We start from the raw sequence: 16958 nt of genomic DNA, 5'->3' as shown, positions 1-16958 counted from the left end.
TAGCAACATGACCTGAATATGTCAGGGCAGATCGGAGAACTTGCATCAGAGAGTATCTGGTCAAATAAACAAGACGACTAACGGAACAGAAGAATATACATGCAACATGTAACTGCAAGAAACAAAATTAAAACATGAAATGGTAAAGGAACAACAGACGCAACTCAACTTGTCAGTAAAACCACTAGACCTCTTCTCTACTGAAGACTGTCACAACTACATTAATGTCTGACCCAAGGATTCCATTCACCTGCCACCAGGACTTTTTAGACAGGACAAGGGCTAAAAGAGAGGCACAACCTTCTCCCAATAAACATACTATTTTAAAATCCCTATTATTCAAAGATCAGTGACTCATGGAAAAGGCACAAATGACATTCATCCAACCAAATTTATTTTAACAAATAGATTATAGCAGAATCTGTAGCAAGAATCTTATCGAAATGAAAAAAATATTTCTTTCACTGTGGATGACCAGTAACTTAGTTTTGCCTATTCCATCATTTCCCTTTCTCTGTGAATTAAGATTGGTAAAGATACCACTTCTGTAAGACAAAAGTAGGTGCCGTCTGATGATTCCTACGAGCCTATCATTTCAAATAGCCTTCTATTCACGTCTTAAATTGTTTCATATTAGACCAAAACACACGAGAATTAAACTATGCAGCATCAAGATGTGATTCCATTAAAAATTCATAATTATGCTTTTCAAACATATTTCAAACATAACATTTTAGGAGTTTTTAAAGTTGGCCCTATAGCTATGAATCCATAAGGTAATGAAATAAATATTAAATCAAATACATAATTATAAATGTGAGGATACCTATCATTTTTAAAGCTCCCCCAAAAGTACTAGTATGAAAAAAGTCACAGAGTCTTTAATGAGAAATTGACTTCAAACCAAATTCATAAGTCATTTTCCTTGAATGTTATTTCCAGGAACTCTCTAGCATGAGGAAATAATCTAGGAAAAGACTTTCTTTAAAACAACAAAACAGAATCTGAACACCATGAAGACCTATTATACCGAATTACCAACTTAATCACAATAAAAGGAAACATTTATCTCCAATTCAGCTAAGAGATATGACTGTAGTAGGAAGGTGGGAAAAGATGAAGTGAATAGTTTTAAATGAAAAGTCTACAGACTATGATTCTCATGATATATGAAGCCTATGTAGAGATGCGAATACCCTGAGAGCCTCTGAATATATTAACAACTCCACAGCCAAGACGACATCGGGTCGGTCAACAGAATACATATGCTAATAGCTCAGCTAAGAACTCCAAAATTCTACAGCACAGATGAGTCCTGGGGCAGCACACTTTGCCTGCAAGACATCCCATAGTCCCCAGGGGGTTTCTCAGCTGTCCTGTTCACTAACTTATATAGGTATCTCACCGGAGAATTCTGAGGCTACAAATGAGAAACACTATCCGTGAATTAACTACCTCTAAGAAGGGGGAGATTCCCAACAGAAGTTATGTTGAGCAATGTCATAGACCTACATTGGTTACAGCCTGATCTACACTGTCGAGTATGATTCTCCTGGTGGGTGACTTTAGACAGGAGAAAAGTTGCAGGTGACCTACATTCACATAGGACGTGTTCTTTTTAAATGAGGTAAGAGGAGACTCATCTAGTCTGAAGATGGCTCCAAAACTTAGATAAATACTATCAGGAGGGTTTGCCTCAAAGTCTGTTAAAATATGAAAATGGGCGGTGGTGGCGCACGCCTTTGATCCCAGCACTCAGGAGGCAGAGGCAGGCAGATCTCTGAGTTTGAGGGCTACACAGAGAAATCCTGTCTTGGAGAAAAACAAATGTGAAAATGCCCTCTCCAAACAAGAAAGGTCAAAAGCCAGTCCTAAATCAAAGAGCCTTCCTTCCAAGCCTCCATCTGCCGAGACAGAGGATCTGACACAGCCCGGCGGCAGTGGCACATGCCTTTAATGCCAGCACTCAGGAGGCAGAGCCAGGTGGATCTCTGTGAGTTCGAAGCCAGCCTGGTCTGCAGAGCGAGATCCAGGACAGGCATCAAAACTACACAGAGAAACCTTGTCTCACAGAAACAAAAAGAGGATCTGACACATATGTAAGAGCAGCACAGCTTAGAGCATCCCAGTGCACTTTACTATGACCCCCAACTACGGCTTCTGGAGAAATAATGCTCAGTACATATGACTCATTAAAGAGTATCAGTCATTTGCTCCAAAATATCCCTATGTTTAGAGCTGCAAAGATTAGAACAATGTGGAACAAACTTCTCCAGTTACTGATGAGGAAATAGACCAAGGGAAATTAAGTGACTTGATCAAGGTCACGAGGCTAGAACTCAAGATCTTACTCCTGGGAACAGTTTTTTTCCATTGCATCATTCGAGATAGCACAAACTGATTTTCCAGGAATTCTGATAAACTGGAAAAAAAAAAAGTTTAAGAAGTAGCATGCTGGTTTGGAGCTCAAGTTCTTCCCTGTAAGGCAATATTACGGTTGTTCAAATACATGGTTATTATACAGGGATATATTTTTTTAAAATATAGGCAACCTAAACAATGGCAGACAATAAAAAGTTAGATGCTGCCGTATCTCTTTTCTGCTGATCTCAAGAAATTTGAGTTCTTTCATACCAGAGCTGTCAGCACATTGATTTTTCACCTGTGCTTTTTCCGTGGGCACCTCAGAAAAACATTACCCCTGTGACTTATGAGTCAGTGATGGAGAGGGATGCTGGCTGCTGAGAAACCCTTTTGGGAGTAAGGGAAGTAGAAAATACTCCCATAGTTTTCTTTCTTTCCTTTTTCATCCCTATAACAACACATCTCATGAAATTTCGTTCTGAGGTCGCAATACAACTAGAGCAAGTCTTAACAATCGACCCAGACTGCCTTGGTGGGATGTCACTGGTCAAATACCAAACGTTTGAAAAACACACCCACTCGTCCTCAAAATCTTGGTAAAGGAGCACACTATGTACTCTTCAAGCGAATCTTTAGACACTTACAACGTGCAAACTGTAGCCTAAGGTTTCCTTACTCTCTGGGTTCCCTCAAAAGAGAAGTGAGGAGGATCAATTTTCCTTGATCTTATCCAGCTCAGGTGCGTTTGAAGCGGCAGGTGCTCGGTAAAGTGTATATTGTTAGTTACTGGAAAGAGCCTCGGGCTCTTTCAAGGCAAAGGAGTTTTCCTTAGAATGACCCCAAAGCAAGGCTTGTGTCTCTCCTTTCTCCTCCCCTTTAGCAAGAGACATAAATGTGAGAAGCGGGAGCCAGCCCAGTCAATCCCACACCACGTGCCGTCTGCCGCTCGCTCCTGTTTGCACACTAGAGTGGGAGGATGAAGGAACGGCGTCGTCGTAGTAAACCATAGTAAAGACAGGAGGGAAACAAAATGGGGCATGTCACATGGTCGCGGCCTGAATTTTTCTCAATTAAAAAAAAAAAAGAGGAAGTGAGGTGTTTCCGGCCTCTGTCAGCCCGCTGCTGGGCTTTTTTTTCATTTTTAGGATTCTGGCAGAGATACATTAGAGACGAAGCGCATCCGTATCCTAGGCTTGGGGGCGGGAGAACCTGGATCAGCTCTGCAGCACCCGGAGGGGTGAGAGAGCTTCCCCAGCGAGGCCCCAGCCTGCCCCCGCCCCGGCCATCACTCATGCTGATTGGCTCTCACAAGAGCCAATCGGCGTCCGGCGTCCGGCCCGCCGGCCAGAGGGGCGGGGGCTCGGCTGCCACCGCCAACCTCGAGGCCTGGGAAGGGGCCCCCAGTGTCCCGGGAGGACCGAGCCAGGCGGGGGCGGGAGCCTGGACGACCTCCTCGCGGCCGACTCCTGGGCGGAAGGAGGCTTGGAAGAGGGGGGGCCAAGAGCCAAGCAAAGGGGAGGCGCAGGCAGGAAGCGGAGGTGACCCGGGAAGAGGGAAAGTGCCAGGGCCCGCGGGTCTGCGCCAGCTCCAAAGGCCATGGGGAGGAGAGCATGGAGGGAGGGGGTAAAGAGAGGCATGAAGTCCTAGAGGAAAAACAGAGTCGGAAACGATGGTAAAATTCTCTTTTTAAGGGTACCTTAACAAAAGGATGAGAAAAAAAAAAAAAAAAAAAAAAAAGACCCCGGGAGGTATGACTCCAGTCTGTGTCAGCAAAAGTGTGCTCTGGCTGCCAGGCTGCAGTTACAACAGTCAAGTCAAATCTTAGGCAAATGCTGGTTAAAGGTATTTGGACGGTCGTGTTGAGGCCCAGAGGGTTCTTTTAGCCCTCCTCTTGAGGCTCTGGGTACATACAGTAGGCCACAATGACTGTACTAATGCCATGACCATGCACTAGGAGGTGGGGACAAAGGAACAGGGGAAGGGGTGATCTTTCCACAGCACAATCTAGCAGTTCAGTACGTAAGTTGGAGGTGACCCTGACATGCACCAGAGAACCCAGGGAGACACAGAAAAGATGGTTGTTGAATCGGTCAAGTCCTGAGCACAGGAGCTAAATGCTTCTCTTCCTCTCTCCTAATGGCTCTCCTTGAACTGACATTGAAACAAAGTAAACAAGCTGAGATGTCTAAGAGGGGCTCCCAGAACGCACACACATCCCTTGAGGCAGCCGTATTCCTTTAACCGTGTTTCAGGGTTTTTTTCTAAGACGGGAAGTAGCAGCAGAGACAGCAAAGGCAGGGGAGGTTATAATAGCTAACTGATAACTCACTGTGAGCAGAAGCTGTTTGCCACTGGCAGATCTGATTGCGCCCAGCTTCTGATGATAACTGACTAGCAAATAAAACCTTTAAACTCAGCAAAAGCAAGCACAATTGAGGGTGTACAAGCACCAGGTAGCACTAGGTGCTCTGCTTGAAGAACACACACACACACACACACACACACACACACACACACACACTTAAAACTTAGATATACATCGTAGAAGACTGCTTCTGACATTTGGAAAAGCATATCTACTGCTATTCCAGCAATGTAACAGACAGGACTGATTTTTCTGGATTATCGTATTTTCCCTAAGAAAGTTAAGAACGAAAAGTTGAGCATTAAAGTCTTGGGAAGGAAGGGAGGGATTTGTGTGTGTGTGTGTGTGTGTGTGTGTGTGTGTGTGTGTGTGTGTTTTCCACATAAGCAGGATTTTCTTTTAAATTCCTTTTTAAACCATGGAGATTGTTTGGTCATTTCATTTTTTTCTTCAAAAGACCAAACACTGCTTATTCTACTTTGTAAAACAAAAGCTATACAAAGTAAGAAAGCAAATGGGGGGGGGGGAGTGTCTTCTTTTCTTCTTTTACCTCCTGTAAAGCCCAAATTTGATTTTTGCTGGATCTGTTTGCTTCAGGCTCTTCTTACCTTATGAAATAAGTAAGCAGTTTACAATGCAAGTATTATAGGAGTCCCAACCCTCAAAAATCACGGTAAAAATAACCAAGAATTTTATATTGACAACAATACACTAAAAAATCTCTCTGCCCCGGTGATAAAAGCACATATTGAATAAATAGATGCTTTCTTAACATCACGTAAAATCTTAGTTTTAATGTTCATGTGCCTCTATTTGGTCCAACAAAACAAAGCATGATAGTTCTTGGAGGCAGAATCAGGGCCATTTTGATCACATAATCACCCTGTTATTATTATTTCCTATTGATAAAAGCCCAGGGCACAAATTAATTTCTTATGAACAGAGACTTATTAAGAAAAACAAATACTTTCCAAATGCTCTTTCTGTGAGGCATATATAAAATTCACAAGGTAATCAGTTTGTCAGAATAAACTGCTTCCAATTCTGGAAAGTTCTGATTTGCCAACTCATCACATTATCTGGGAACGACAGTCCTCTCCCCACAATGACCACCAGAAAACAGGCTCCCAGAACGAAAGACAGGCTAACTTCCTATTACAAATGTTTCTCATTTTCAGTGCAGCCTTGGCCACAGATGACCTAAAGCCAACTTTCAACATCTCTGAGGCATCTACTCATGAACTAAAAGGAAAGCAAGCACCCTACAAATCAAGACCACACAGTCCCCCGCCCCATTCGACACACACCAAAACAAACGCCCTTTTTACCCTGACTTGATGATGCCTGTTCATTTCACTAGAAAAATGTTAAGTAATGTTATAGGAAAAATGTACAGTAGCCCCCAAATGGTATGTGTGATGCCTTAGTACAAGAAAAGGAATTACAAGGTAGAAAGTCTGAGGTGAACTTCCATAACTCTTAACTCATAATGTGTCTCAGGCACATAGTGTTTATTGCATATTCTGTACAAAAGCAGCCATGCCTGCAAGATGGTAGGTCCGTGTGTGAAAAACATTTCATGAATTCTAGTACAAGAACAAAAAGAAAATGTCCCCCACAATTACTTTCTTTAGAGACCTGAGATAGGTAAGAACTTCTTTCTAAATACTTGTGCCTAAAAAAGCTCTTACTCATGGATCTTTTTAAGACAGCCTGAATAAAAGTCACTGCTGTTTACACTGCTTTGGTATTGTGAAATCACAGAACAAAAGTGCACACAGCCACTCAGTGAGCTTGCCCTTCAGAACACTGAGACAGGATCTTAAAGGAGGGCTTTTTGGTTTTGTATTAGCAAGTATTTTTGTAGAACTGTCCCTACTAAGGTCTGGCCTTAATATTTACTCAAAATAAAACTTTGATATGAAGAAAATGATTCTTGACAAACCTCAGGACAGGTTTTAGAGAATGTTAAGTTTTAAAATGCCGTGACAGGTACTTCAGTTGGGAATTCTCAAATACAGAAGCCCTTCTGTGGCTGCTCCAACACATTTTCTGCCAGGTGTCACTGTGGGGTGAGCATCTGTGTACCCTGACCCACACACCCCCACCTCCTGAAAGTGTATCCTCCCCAAGGACACCGTGGGAAGGAGTGAAAAGGGACAGAGTTAAAGAACAGAATTCAAGCACCCAGGTACATGTACTTTTATCTTCTGACTCTGCCACCATAAAACGCACCTGCTGTGATGTCCAGTTGAGCTATTGACGGTCCTCTGGCGGTTTCTGGAAGCTGATGCTGGCATAAGTACTTAAATCCTCACTGGAGCGTCTGGGGGAGCTGCCCTCGCTGCTGCCTGAGGGCTGGCGAGGGGGAGGGGGCGGTAGGGGCTGCTGTTGAGAAGGGCACTCCCGGGGGCGCTGTTTAACGTCCTTGGCCAAATCCAGGTCTATGTAGTTAAGACTTTTCTCCAAACCGCCAGCAGCCCCGCACACTGGAGCTGTCTCCTTGGAGGCTCCCCCTAGATCCCCAGGTCTCAGCCACACGTTCTCAAATGATGCCGAGCTGTGGCGCTTTACATCCTCACTGCTGCTGCTACCGCCGCCGCCACCACCACCACCACTGCCCCCTACTGCAGCCCCTGCTCCCAAGGACACCGTGTTGCCAGCATGAGTAGGTGCTGAGAAGGTCTCGGAGCTATGCCTCCTCCGGCATCCTTGAGTGTCTGCACGAATCACTTTGGCACTCTGGTTATGGTTGGGACTGAGGTTCACTCTGGTGAATGCACTCATGCCCCCAGGTCCCTGAGGGCCTCCCAGCAGGGAAGAGGGAGCAGCCGGCTCAGCTGCTGCTCCTTGAGGTGCAGCAGGAGAAGCAGAGGCTGTGGAGGATGAAGAGGGAGCGGCCCCTGTGGTTCTGGGCAGGCTCACCTTCTCTGCAGCAATGCCTGTCCGCATGTCAGCATAGTTGACTGGGGCCACTGAGGAGGTATCCACATAGCTTTGACGAGGACAACCTATCTGCATGGTCATGTAGTCACTGCGGCTACTTGGCACCGACCGGGTTGGCCTGCAAATGGTAGCAGCCCCTGGAGGTGCAGGGCCTGCTCTGCCCAACTCAACCCCACCACTCTCCTGCCAGGTTGCCCTCCGGCCTGGCCCCAAGTCCATGTTCATGTACTCTTCCGAGCCAGTCTCTTCTCTGGGAGCTGGGTGGAGCTGGGGTGGACATCGGACTGAAGGGGAGCTATGGGAAGTCGCGGGGCCAGCTAAATAGCCAGGCTGGCCACTCCCGAATTCAATATTCACATATTCCCCTGGGCTCTTGGGCTCCGGAGGGTGCAGCGAAGGTTGCTGCTGTTGCTGCTGCTGCTGCTGCTGCTGCTGCTCCCTTACCCTCGGTAAGGTGCTTGCCTTGGGATCCCCCAAGGACAGCCTTGTGGGCCGGGCCAGGCGGCTGTTGGTCTGCGCAGCCGTGTCTACCTTTCGAGGCAGATGGGGCTGCAAGACGTGGTGGTGGGGATGAGGGAGGCCAGACTCGGACCTAGCCCCACAGTAACCCCCACCCAGGCTGTCACTGCTGGTCGAAGAGGAAGAATCTTCCGCAGTTGTAGTGTAGAGAAGGCGTCCAGAGCTGGAAGAGAGACGAAGATGCTGGTGGTGCCTGGCACCCTCCTCCGGCTCCCCGGGGCGCTGGGTGTGCTTAAAAGACCTTGGCAATGAGTAGTAGGAAAGGACTGGCTTGTGCTGGGGATCTTCTGGACCGTAGTAGCATTCGGAGGGGCTGCTGGTGTTGGAGTCTCCCACCGGTGACATGTTCATGTAGTCGCCTGTGCAAGGCAAGAGCTTGCCACCACCACTCTCAACAGGAGGTTTGGAATGAGGCAGGGCATGAGGATGGTGCCCCCCTACTCCATTTGCCCATGGCTTCCCATAGCTGCTCCCAGAAGGGGCTGCGCCGCCGCTGCTGCTGCTGGACCCACCTCCAATGTCAGGGGAGCAACTGCCACTGGGAGACATCATCATGTAGCCATTGGGGTCCACTCTCTGAGGGTGGCGTCTGATGGGGTTAATGATCTGCTGTGGGGCAGACACACTTTTGGGGCTCATGGGCATATAGTCCCCATTTCCTTTACGGTTGCTGGGCACTGGAGCCACCCCTGGAGACATGGGCATGTAGCCATCATCAGTGTCTGGACGGTGGTGGCCCCCACGACGCTCCAAGGGGTGCATCTCTAGACTCTCTTCGGGATAGGAGTGGGTGGGCACGAAGGCGGAATGCCGGTAGCTGGGCAGTCGGCCTCCACTGCCACCTCCTGGTTGGTAGGCAGCGGGCATCATCTCCGTATACTCCTCAATAGAAGCCACTGAAGACTGCGAGGGGGTCTTCTGGTGAGAAATGGTAGGGGACGTGCCTGCGGAGTGAGTTCTCTTCCGAAACCGGTTATCCAGATCTGCTGCGCTGGTGGCTTCATCCCCAGTCAACGCTGGGCTTGTCCCCAAGCTAGCACCTGGGATGTAGCGATGGCCATTGCCACCCCTAGACAAAATGTAGTGACCATTGGGAGCAGCCAAAGTGGAGGCTCCCTTGCCACCCATGCAGATATAGTTGCTCAGCTCTTCCTCACCCCTGGCTGGTGGGGTGTGGCCCAAAGAATCTGGGGTGACACTGCGGAAGGAACTTCGGAAATCGCAGGGACTAGAGCCATACTCATCAGAAGAGATGAAACCGCCATCACTAGGAGAACCGGACACGGAAGCACTAGAGCGCCTCGGGAAGAGACAGTCTGAGGTGGAGCCATGGCCACTAGTGCTACTGGATGACAGACTCACTGGGCTGGTGGCTGAAGGTGAGCAGCGGGAAGAAGGCATGGGGATGGAGCGGCTGTGGTTGAGTGGGGGGTGCAGCCTGGAGCTGCCTCTATGCCGATGGGCGTGGGTCCTGTTGGTGCTAGGGCTCACTGGACTGCCATCCACTGATGCAGGGCGGGACATGGTGCCCTCGCCATCACTGGAGGCACGCACCCGGAAGGAACCTGGTTTTCCACCTACCATGCTGGCAGGGGAAGTGGCAGTGATGCTCTCGGTGCGAGATCGGCGAGTCAACCCCACCTGGCTGGGTGGAGGATTGTTGAGATGGTGCCTGCGAAGGGGAACACTGATGGGGTTGGAGCAACCGGATGAAGACTGGCTTTTGCTGCGCGGGCGAAACTCATCGCTCATGGCCCGCATGGCCTCTAGAATGGTCTCATGCATGTTCTGGGCTACCACGGAGTCATCTACTTGCATCCAGAACTCGCCGGGCCCTGTTACGGCGGAACGCCCCACCTCGATGAAGAAGAAGTTCTCTGAGTGTCCACAGCGTCTGATGTTCATCAGCTGCAGCACCACAGCCGCTGCCTCGGAGTTCAGCTTCACAAAGCTGATGGTCTTGCTGGTCAGGCAGAGGCGGTAGATGCCAATCAGGTTCTTTGTCTGACCCAGGCCTTTGGGTTTCAGGATAACCTGCCAGACCTCCTTGAACGCAGGTCCCGGGCCCGTGTCATAGCTCAAGTCTTCCCCTGCCTCTCCGACGCCAGAGCTGCCGCTGCAGCTACCACCGCAACCTCCAGCCCCGTCATGGTGGGCCTTTGCTCGATTATGCAGCTGCAGAAGAGCCTGGTACCAGCTGTCTTGCTCAGCCTCGCTATCTGCCGCAATGGCAAAGTGTTCGTCTCGGGTGTAGAGAGCCACCAGGTGCTTGTTCTTGGAGTCAGCCCGCTTGTTGATGTTGAAACAGCTCTCGAGGGGGATCGAGCGTTTGGGGGCGCTCGACTTGTGCCGCCACTTCTTCTCATTCTCATAGTACTCCAGGCGCGCCGGGCCCCCGGCCTCGCTGGCTGCCCGCAGCACGAAAAAGCGCTTGTGCATACTCTTGGGTTTGCGCAGGTAGCCCACCTTGCGCACGTCGGAGAAGCCATCGGTATCCGGAGGGCTCGCCATGCTGCTGCGGAGCAGAGGGAGGTGCCGAAAAACTGGGTGGGGGGAGGCTTCTCGATGCGGCCCCGCACATGCACTCCGGGCTGGAGGAAGCAGAAACCCTGATTCCGAAATCCTCGCTGTTCCCGGCGCTGGGGAGGGGCAGCCGAAGGACGAGGTAGCTGCGCCAAGGAAGACTGCCCGACCCGAGTTTAAGGGCGTTTCATGCCCAGAGGGGAAGGCAGTGTGTCTAGGGTGAGTCCAGGCACGATCTTCTGAGGACCAAGTCTCCCCCGAGTCTCTGCAGCCGAGAAGAAGCTTAGATGCATCCCTCGCCGCCCCTGGTCAAGTGCGGTGCAGGGACGCAGCGGCGACCGAGGAGTCCCAGCTTGGCCCTTCAGGCGCGCGCGCCTTCCCTCCCGAGTTCCCCTCTGAAGTAGCGATTCCCGAGGCAAATTAAATATCCTTGGGCAGGGGGAGGCGGGCTGCCAAGTCCCAACGTTGCACGGGGTTCTCCCTCCTCCTCCTTCTCCTCCTCCTCCGCCTCCTCCCACCCTCCAACCGTCCCCGCCGCCACCAGCCGCCCAAATACCAGCTCAATCGCAGAGACCGCGGCGCTGCGGCTGTTGCTGCTGCTGCCGCCGCCCGAGGACGCGTCCTCTGCAGCCCGCACTCGAGCCCATCTCGGCGGGCGGGGAAAGTGGCTTTTCCACGCGCAACGCTACTGGGCAGCCAGGGGAGCAGGGGACGGTCCAGAGGGACAGACTCATCCCTGCCCCAAGCTCCAGTCCGCAAGGGAGGAGGGGAGGGGATGAGGGAGGGAGGCGAGGGGGGGGGGTGGTGGTTTGGGAAGAGATCGGGGGAAGACGCCCGGTCCTCCGGAGGCGCAGCCGCCGCAGTTACTTCTCTCCTCCCTCCTCCTCCTTCTCCTCCTCGGAGAGTTGCCGAGAGCCCCAACCAAAACAAGCGGCGGCGGCGGCGGCGTCTGGCACTGCGCGCCGGCCCCCAGACCTCGCCGCCGTCTCACTCCGGAGGAGCAAAACACGTGACGGAGCCTCGGCTCTCTGCAGTCGGGCCGCGGCCGGGAGGCTCCAGCCAGGGTCTCTCTCTCCCTCTCTCTCTCTCTCCCTTCTCGCTCTACATTCCGGGCCGAGCCCGCCCCGCGCCCGCCCCTCTCCACCCCCCGGCCGTGCCGCAGAGGCGCCGGCGCTGGGCCTTTGCTGCAGCGCTCAGGCAGCGCCCCTGCGTGGCCGGCAGAGCCCCGGGCACTGCGCCTCCCATGCCCGCGCCACCCATGGCGCCCCCGGCCCGCAGGAATCCCCGCGGCGGGAGGGCGGGCGTGTTTGGGTGGCTACCGGAAAGCAGGAGGGGAGTCTGGGAAAACGGGAGGGGGCGATCTGGGGAAGACGCAGGAGTGAGGGTGGGGGCAGTTGGCGGGCGGGGTGGGGGGGAGAGTGTGCAGCCGCTGCAGAACCCCGGGTAGGAGGGCTGGGGAGGAGGGGACGCGGATGACCCGCAGCCTCTCACCCAACAGGTAAGGGCGATCCCCGGGAGCCAGCTGGATCTTGGTTTCTAGGTGAGAGTCCCTGGTGGGGAGACCTACATTTTTTTTTGGGGGGGGGGTAAGGTTTTCTGAAGGACTTGTGGGCCAGCCTTCCACCTGGAATCTCAGGGTGTACTGCGGTGAAGCACCTGGAGCGAACACAGAGGGATGCCCAAGGGCAATGACTGTTGCTGGGTTAGGGTCTCTCAGACTCAAAACTGGGGATCTCACGCCTAGCAGTATTGAGATCAGCGGCATGTCAATTAGGGAAGAAATAAAATGTAAATGTCACAGTTTCACTCCCTTCGTGCAGGTGAACAGGGATTCATACTTATGGATTAGGGCAAAGGATGGGGGCGGAAGAAAAAAAGGCGCCCCTTACCACATTCTCAAGTCTATTCGTAATTAAAAAAAAAAAAATGTTAAGGACGTTCAGAGAGTTCCTAAGTCCAAATCCCTACTGTGTACATATTAGCAAATGTTTGTTTCATAGTTTCCACGTGCACTGGACGACCCTATAAATTTTTAACCTTGACCACAAGGATAAGGGGTTAGGCTGTACAAGAAAAAAGGGTACTTCTTGATGAAAACGGGTCAGCAGCCTAGCTGCAAAGCCTGTTACTCGGTCTCGCCACAAGCAGACGCTCCCCAAAGTTTTTCTTTTTCTTTTTTCTTTTTTTTTTTTTTAATTTTTATTAAGATGACCTATAAATCAAGCAGGATGTCCCTGTCTTATCCAACTGGCATTAAAGACCTACAAAGGTGACGTTGGTCCCTATGCTTAAAGCCAAGCCACTTTAGCCCTGGGTGGTTCTGGGTTTCCGCCTCCTTTTCTACGCCAGGAACCCCCCTCAGCCTCTAGCTCTCAGGCACTGCAGGATGTTCGCAGGGAGACGCAGCACTGAAGGTGCTGGGCATGCTCAATCCACTAGACCGCGGGGCCTGGAGTGGGGGAGTCAGGGGCGGGGGGAACGTGCCTCAGTCTAACGCGGGGGTGGGGGGGAAGGCGGGGTGAGTTTCCTGGGGCAGCCTGCTGATTGGTGGAGTTGCCTGTCTTTCCCGTCTTGCACAGATGCGGTAAAGGGGAGAGAGGGTGAGGGTACAGACGTAGGTGCAGGCGCCATTCAGAGGCTTGCGGTAATTGAATTGGGGTATCCCGCATCTGCAGATGCCACCCCCTCACGAAAGCCTGGGAGCCTCGGGTGTCTCTTTTCACCTTCTCCTTCATCACGCAGGCTCTTTTCAACCTGGTTAATGTATTATCTAGGTACACATGTAGAATTGAAAGCCCTCCCTTTTTCCCTCTGACAGCTTGGTGATGCGGGTACACGTGCCCACTACAGCAAGGCTATAAATAGCAAGTAATTTGGAAGTGGTACCGAGGCAGCAATAACAGGACTCGGGTTCTGAAGGTTTGATGTGCTATAGGGGGAGGGGAGAATGCGAAGCAGAGATGCCTGAAGTTAGTGTGGAAGAGTAATAGTGGGAGGTTTTGCCCAAGACCCCTCCCAAAACAAACAAAAAAGAAAGATAATAAACAGCTGCTGGATAGCAACAGCAAGGTTTAGATTAGGCCAAAAGGACTTTTTACAGGAGGGGGCCTGTAATTCCCATTTTATAGGGAAGCACTCCAAATCCATAGACTTTCATTTTTTAAATTACTTCCTTCCTGCCCTCTATCCCCAACCAAGAACAAATAAAAGCTGGGGGAGGGGGGATGTACCTCTATGAGGAAAATATACTATTTTCTTGAAGGAGGGGACAACCGAAAGAAAAATTTAATTTGGAAAATTTTTACAAGTCATCTTCACAAAAGTTTAGGGATTTGATGATATGAAAATAATTGTTATTATAGCAGAACAGATATCTTGAAGTGTCCAAGGACCTGGGTTGGATCCCCAGTAACATACACACACACACACACACACACACACACACACACACACACAAATCTTACTGCCAATCTTAGAGGTAGTTAATATTTAAATTATACTACAATATGTTCAGTTTTCTACATTTTTTAATTCACAGGTTGAGATAACTCTGGAAATGCAAATTCACATTTGATTTATGTGAATATACAGAATAGGAACGTAGGCTTTTGTGGAATCTAAGTGAAGTCATGTTGAGCAGATACATGTATTATCTTGTCACCTTATCCTAAATTAGTCTTGTGTATTGTAATGAAATACTCTCTAAGAAAAATTTACACCTAACAGAAAATTCAGACCCGGCAAGCAACTGATTACCAAAATAAGTTGCTCAATGCTGCCATCTCTAGGACAGTTATAGACCACTTGTGAAAACAATACAGAAAAACTGCATTTTAAAACGTTGACTAGAAATATTGCCAGAACTAAACTGGCATATTAATGTCTTGAATACAGTCATGGTTGTGGGAACTAAATTTTTACATCTTTGGTGCATATTTGATTAATATAGCTACAATGACCATTAAAGTGGGAAAATAGCCTGAATGTGATGCTACCAAGAAAATCACAAAATTGTCCACATTATTGCATAGAAACAAAAGAACAGTGAAGATATAACTATTCATTTGAAAATTATAGAATCACTTTATATTATCGGCAGACAGGTTCCTTAATATAAATGGATCAGCAATAGAGAAACCATTGGGATCTCAGGATTAATTTTGGCAATTTGGAACAATGCTGAAAGGAAAACGAAAACTTGTGCATTTTTTTCACTGCAGGACTATTATTATTTTAATATACATGCTTAGTTACAAATGTCTGAAAGCCTCCTCTGCAAAAGTGATCCAAAACATAGGAGGCAGGTTCTTGTAGCTTTAGTATCAGAGATACAAAATAACTGGCATATAAAAGGTGTGTATGCACATTCATGCTAAATATCAAGTACCTGACATTAACTCAGGCAACAGAACCCACGTAGATGAAAAACGGAAGAAAAAAATCTCCATGAAGGAGAGGAGCCACAAGCTTGAACTCCAAGGGTGGCTGTAACTCATGAAGTGATTAGCAGATTTTTTTCCCCTCATTCCAGTGCTTGGAACATCTACTTGCGTTCCCAGCATTAGGCCAGGTATTGAGTTCTTTGGACATAATGACCTGTCTGTAGAAGAGCAGGGACGGGTGCCTAAGATCACATAGCAAGCAATTGCCTTCTGACTTTATAAGACATCATTTGTAGACAAATATGTTTTACAATCATGGATGCCTCTACCCTTTATAACTTTCCCTCTTGTCATGAAAATCTTCCATCCATTTGGATTAGAAAAGATAATTTTTAAAAAGCTGTAAAATCACATTCAGCCTCAAAAATGCTGAGTTGGGGCTTCTCTGACCCCCAGGATCTTTTTTAAATGAAGATCCTAGGAAGGGAGGCAAAGGGCCTGTGTTTTTAACATGTTCCCAGTGCTGCTGATTCCATGGAGTTCTATTACTGATGATGAATTGAAAGGCCCCATAGTAAGGTGCTATGAAATACAAGCAGGGTACTTATTTCACAGCGTTATGCATGTTCAAAGAGAACAACAGCAATAAACATCCTACTTAACTGAGCGCTCACTGTTTGGGGACTTCTCTATTCAATCACAGCTATCAAGCATGGAGAATTATTCTTTCCAAGGTGCAATTAAAATACTACAGATTTCTGGCCTCATCCAAGCCCCAAACCAACATGTTGTAGTAAAAATATCCTCATCTAAAAGCAATGTTGCAAGAGACTCCTACTTAGACAAAACTTTAAGCAATGTTGGCTTATGCACAAAGGGGAAATTTTTAATTAGGTGCTATGGAATTAAATGAACATACACAGCTTACCTACTAAAGGTCTCTATCTGTGGGCTGTTCACTACAGCAGGATGGAGCAGGCAATGACCCACGCTTGGGTGCATCTCATAGCAGCTTTGAGAAAAATCAATTACTGGCAATCAGCTGCTGAGAATCCATCTCTGCTCTCAGTCTGGATTTCACACTGTGTCCTGGGGAATTCAGGGAGAGTAAATGCATTGAGTGCTAACCCAGGATTTCAGAAATATACTAATCCCCTCAACAATGTCAAAACTTCTATCAGTTTGGGGTATATAAAAGCATGAAATAAGCATGTGGATGAAATTGGAGGAAAGGGAAATAAAGTGAAAACTCAATGCTGCAATTTATTTCTTCCATTTCGGGAACTGTACTGATTGACACTTCCCCCCCCCCCCCAGAGGTAAGTCCATACGTGACATTTGTCTAAATAACTTTTATTTCCTTTTACATTTTAATTTTCTTTGCATCTTTTCTAAAACTGTACTTGATTGTATGTGTATGTACATGTGCCTGAGTGCATGCAGATACCCATGGAGATCAGAAGAGGGTATCAGACACCAGGAGCTGAAGTTACAGATAGTTGTGAACCACCACATGGGTGGTGGGTACCAAACTCAGGTCCTTTGTAAGAGTAGCAAATGCTCTTAACCACGGAGTCATCTCTCCAACCCTTCTGTGCATCTTTATTTTAACTGTATTTATTTTAATTTCCTTTTTAGTTGTCTTTAATACAGACTGGGAGTTTACCATTCAATTGTATAGCTCAGATAAGGTCACTCTTCTGGCTATGGGGTGAGGGCACAGGGACTCCAGACTGGAAATTGAACCCAGAGTCTCATATCTGCTAAGCTAATGTCCTATCTCTGAACTGTATCTCAGTCCTCTTGCAACTCTGTATTTTGAAACAGAGTCTCAGTCAGGTTCTCTGCTGGCCTTGAAC

At 48.6% G+C, this 16958-nt stretch overlaps 1 protein-coding gene across 2 annotated transcripts in view; it reads right to left on the bottom strand.

The window, feature by feature from the left end:
- Positions 1-16182, bottom strand: part of Irs1 (insulin receptor substrate 1) — a 59559-nt gene extending 43377 nt beyond the window's left edge. Inside the window, exon 1 of one of the 2 annotated variants that reach the window (XR_009382636.1) lies at positions 16028-16182. Coding sequence is in view for 1 of the 2 variants with exons in the window: in XM_059278554.1 (XP_059134537.1) it covers positions 6986-10705 (3720 nt within the window). In the remaining variant the exon portion in view is untranslated. Of the gene's footprint in view, positions 1-6964; positions 11100-16027 lie in introns of those variants that run through there. The other variant, XM_059278554.1, reaches the window with a different exon arrangement.
- Positions 16183-16958: the final 776 nt, after the last annotated feature.

Source organism: Peromyscus eremicus, chromosome 13 (genome assembly GCF_949786415.1).
Source record: "Peromyscus eremicus chromosome 13, PerEre_H2_v1, whole genome shotgun sequence".
In the NCBI taxonomy this organism is placed as follows: Eukaryota; Metazoa; Chordata; class Mammalia; order Rodentia; family Cricetidae; genus Peromyscus; species Peromyscus eremicus.
This window is presented reverse-complemented; position numbering and strand designations above follow the sequence as displayed.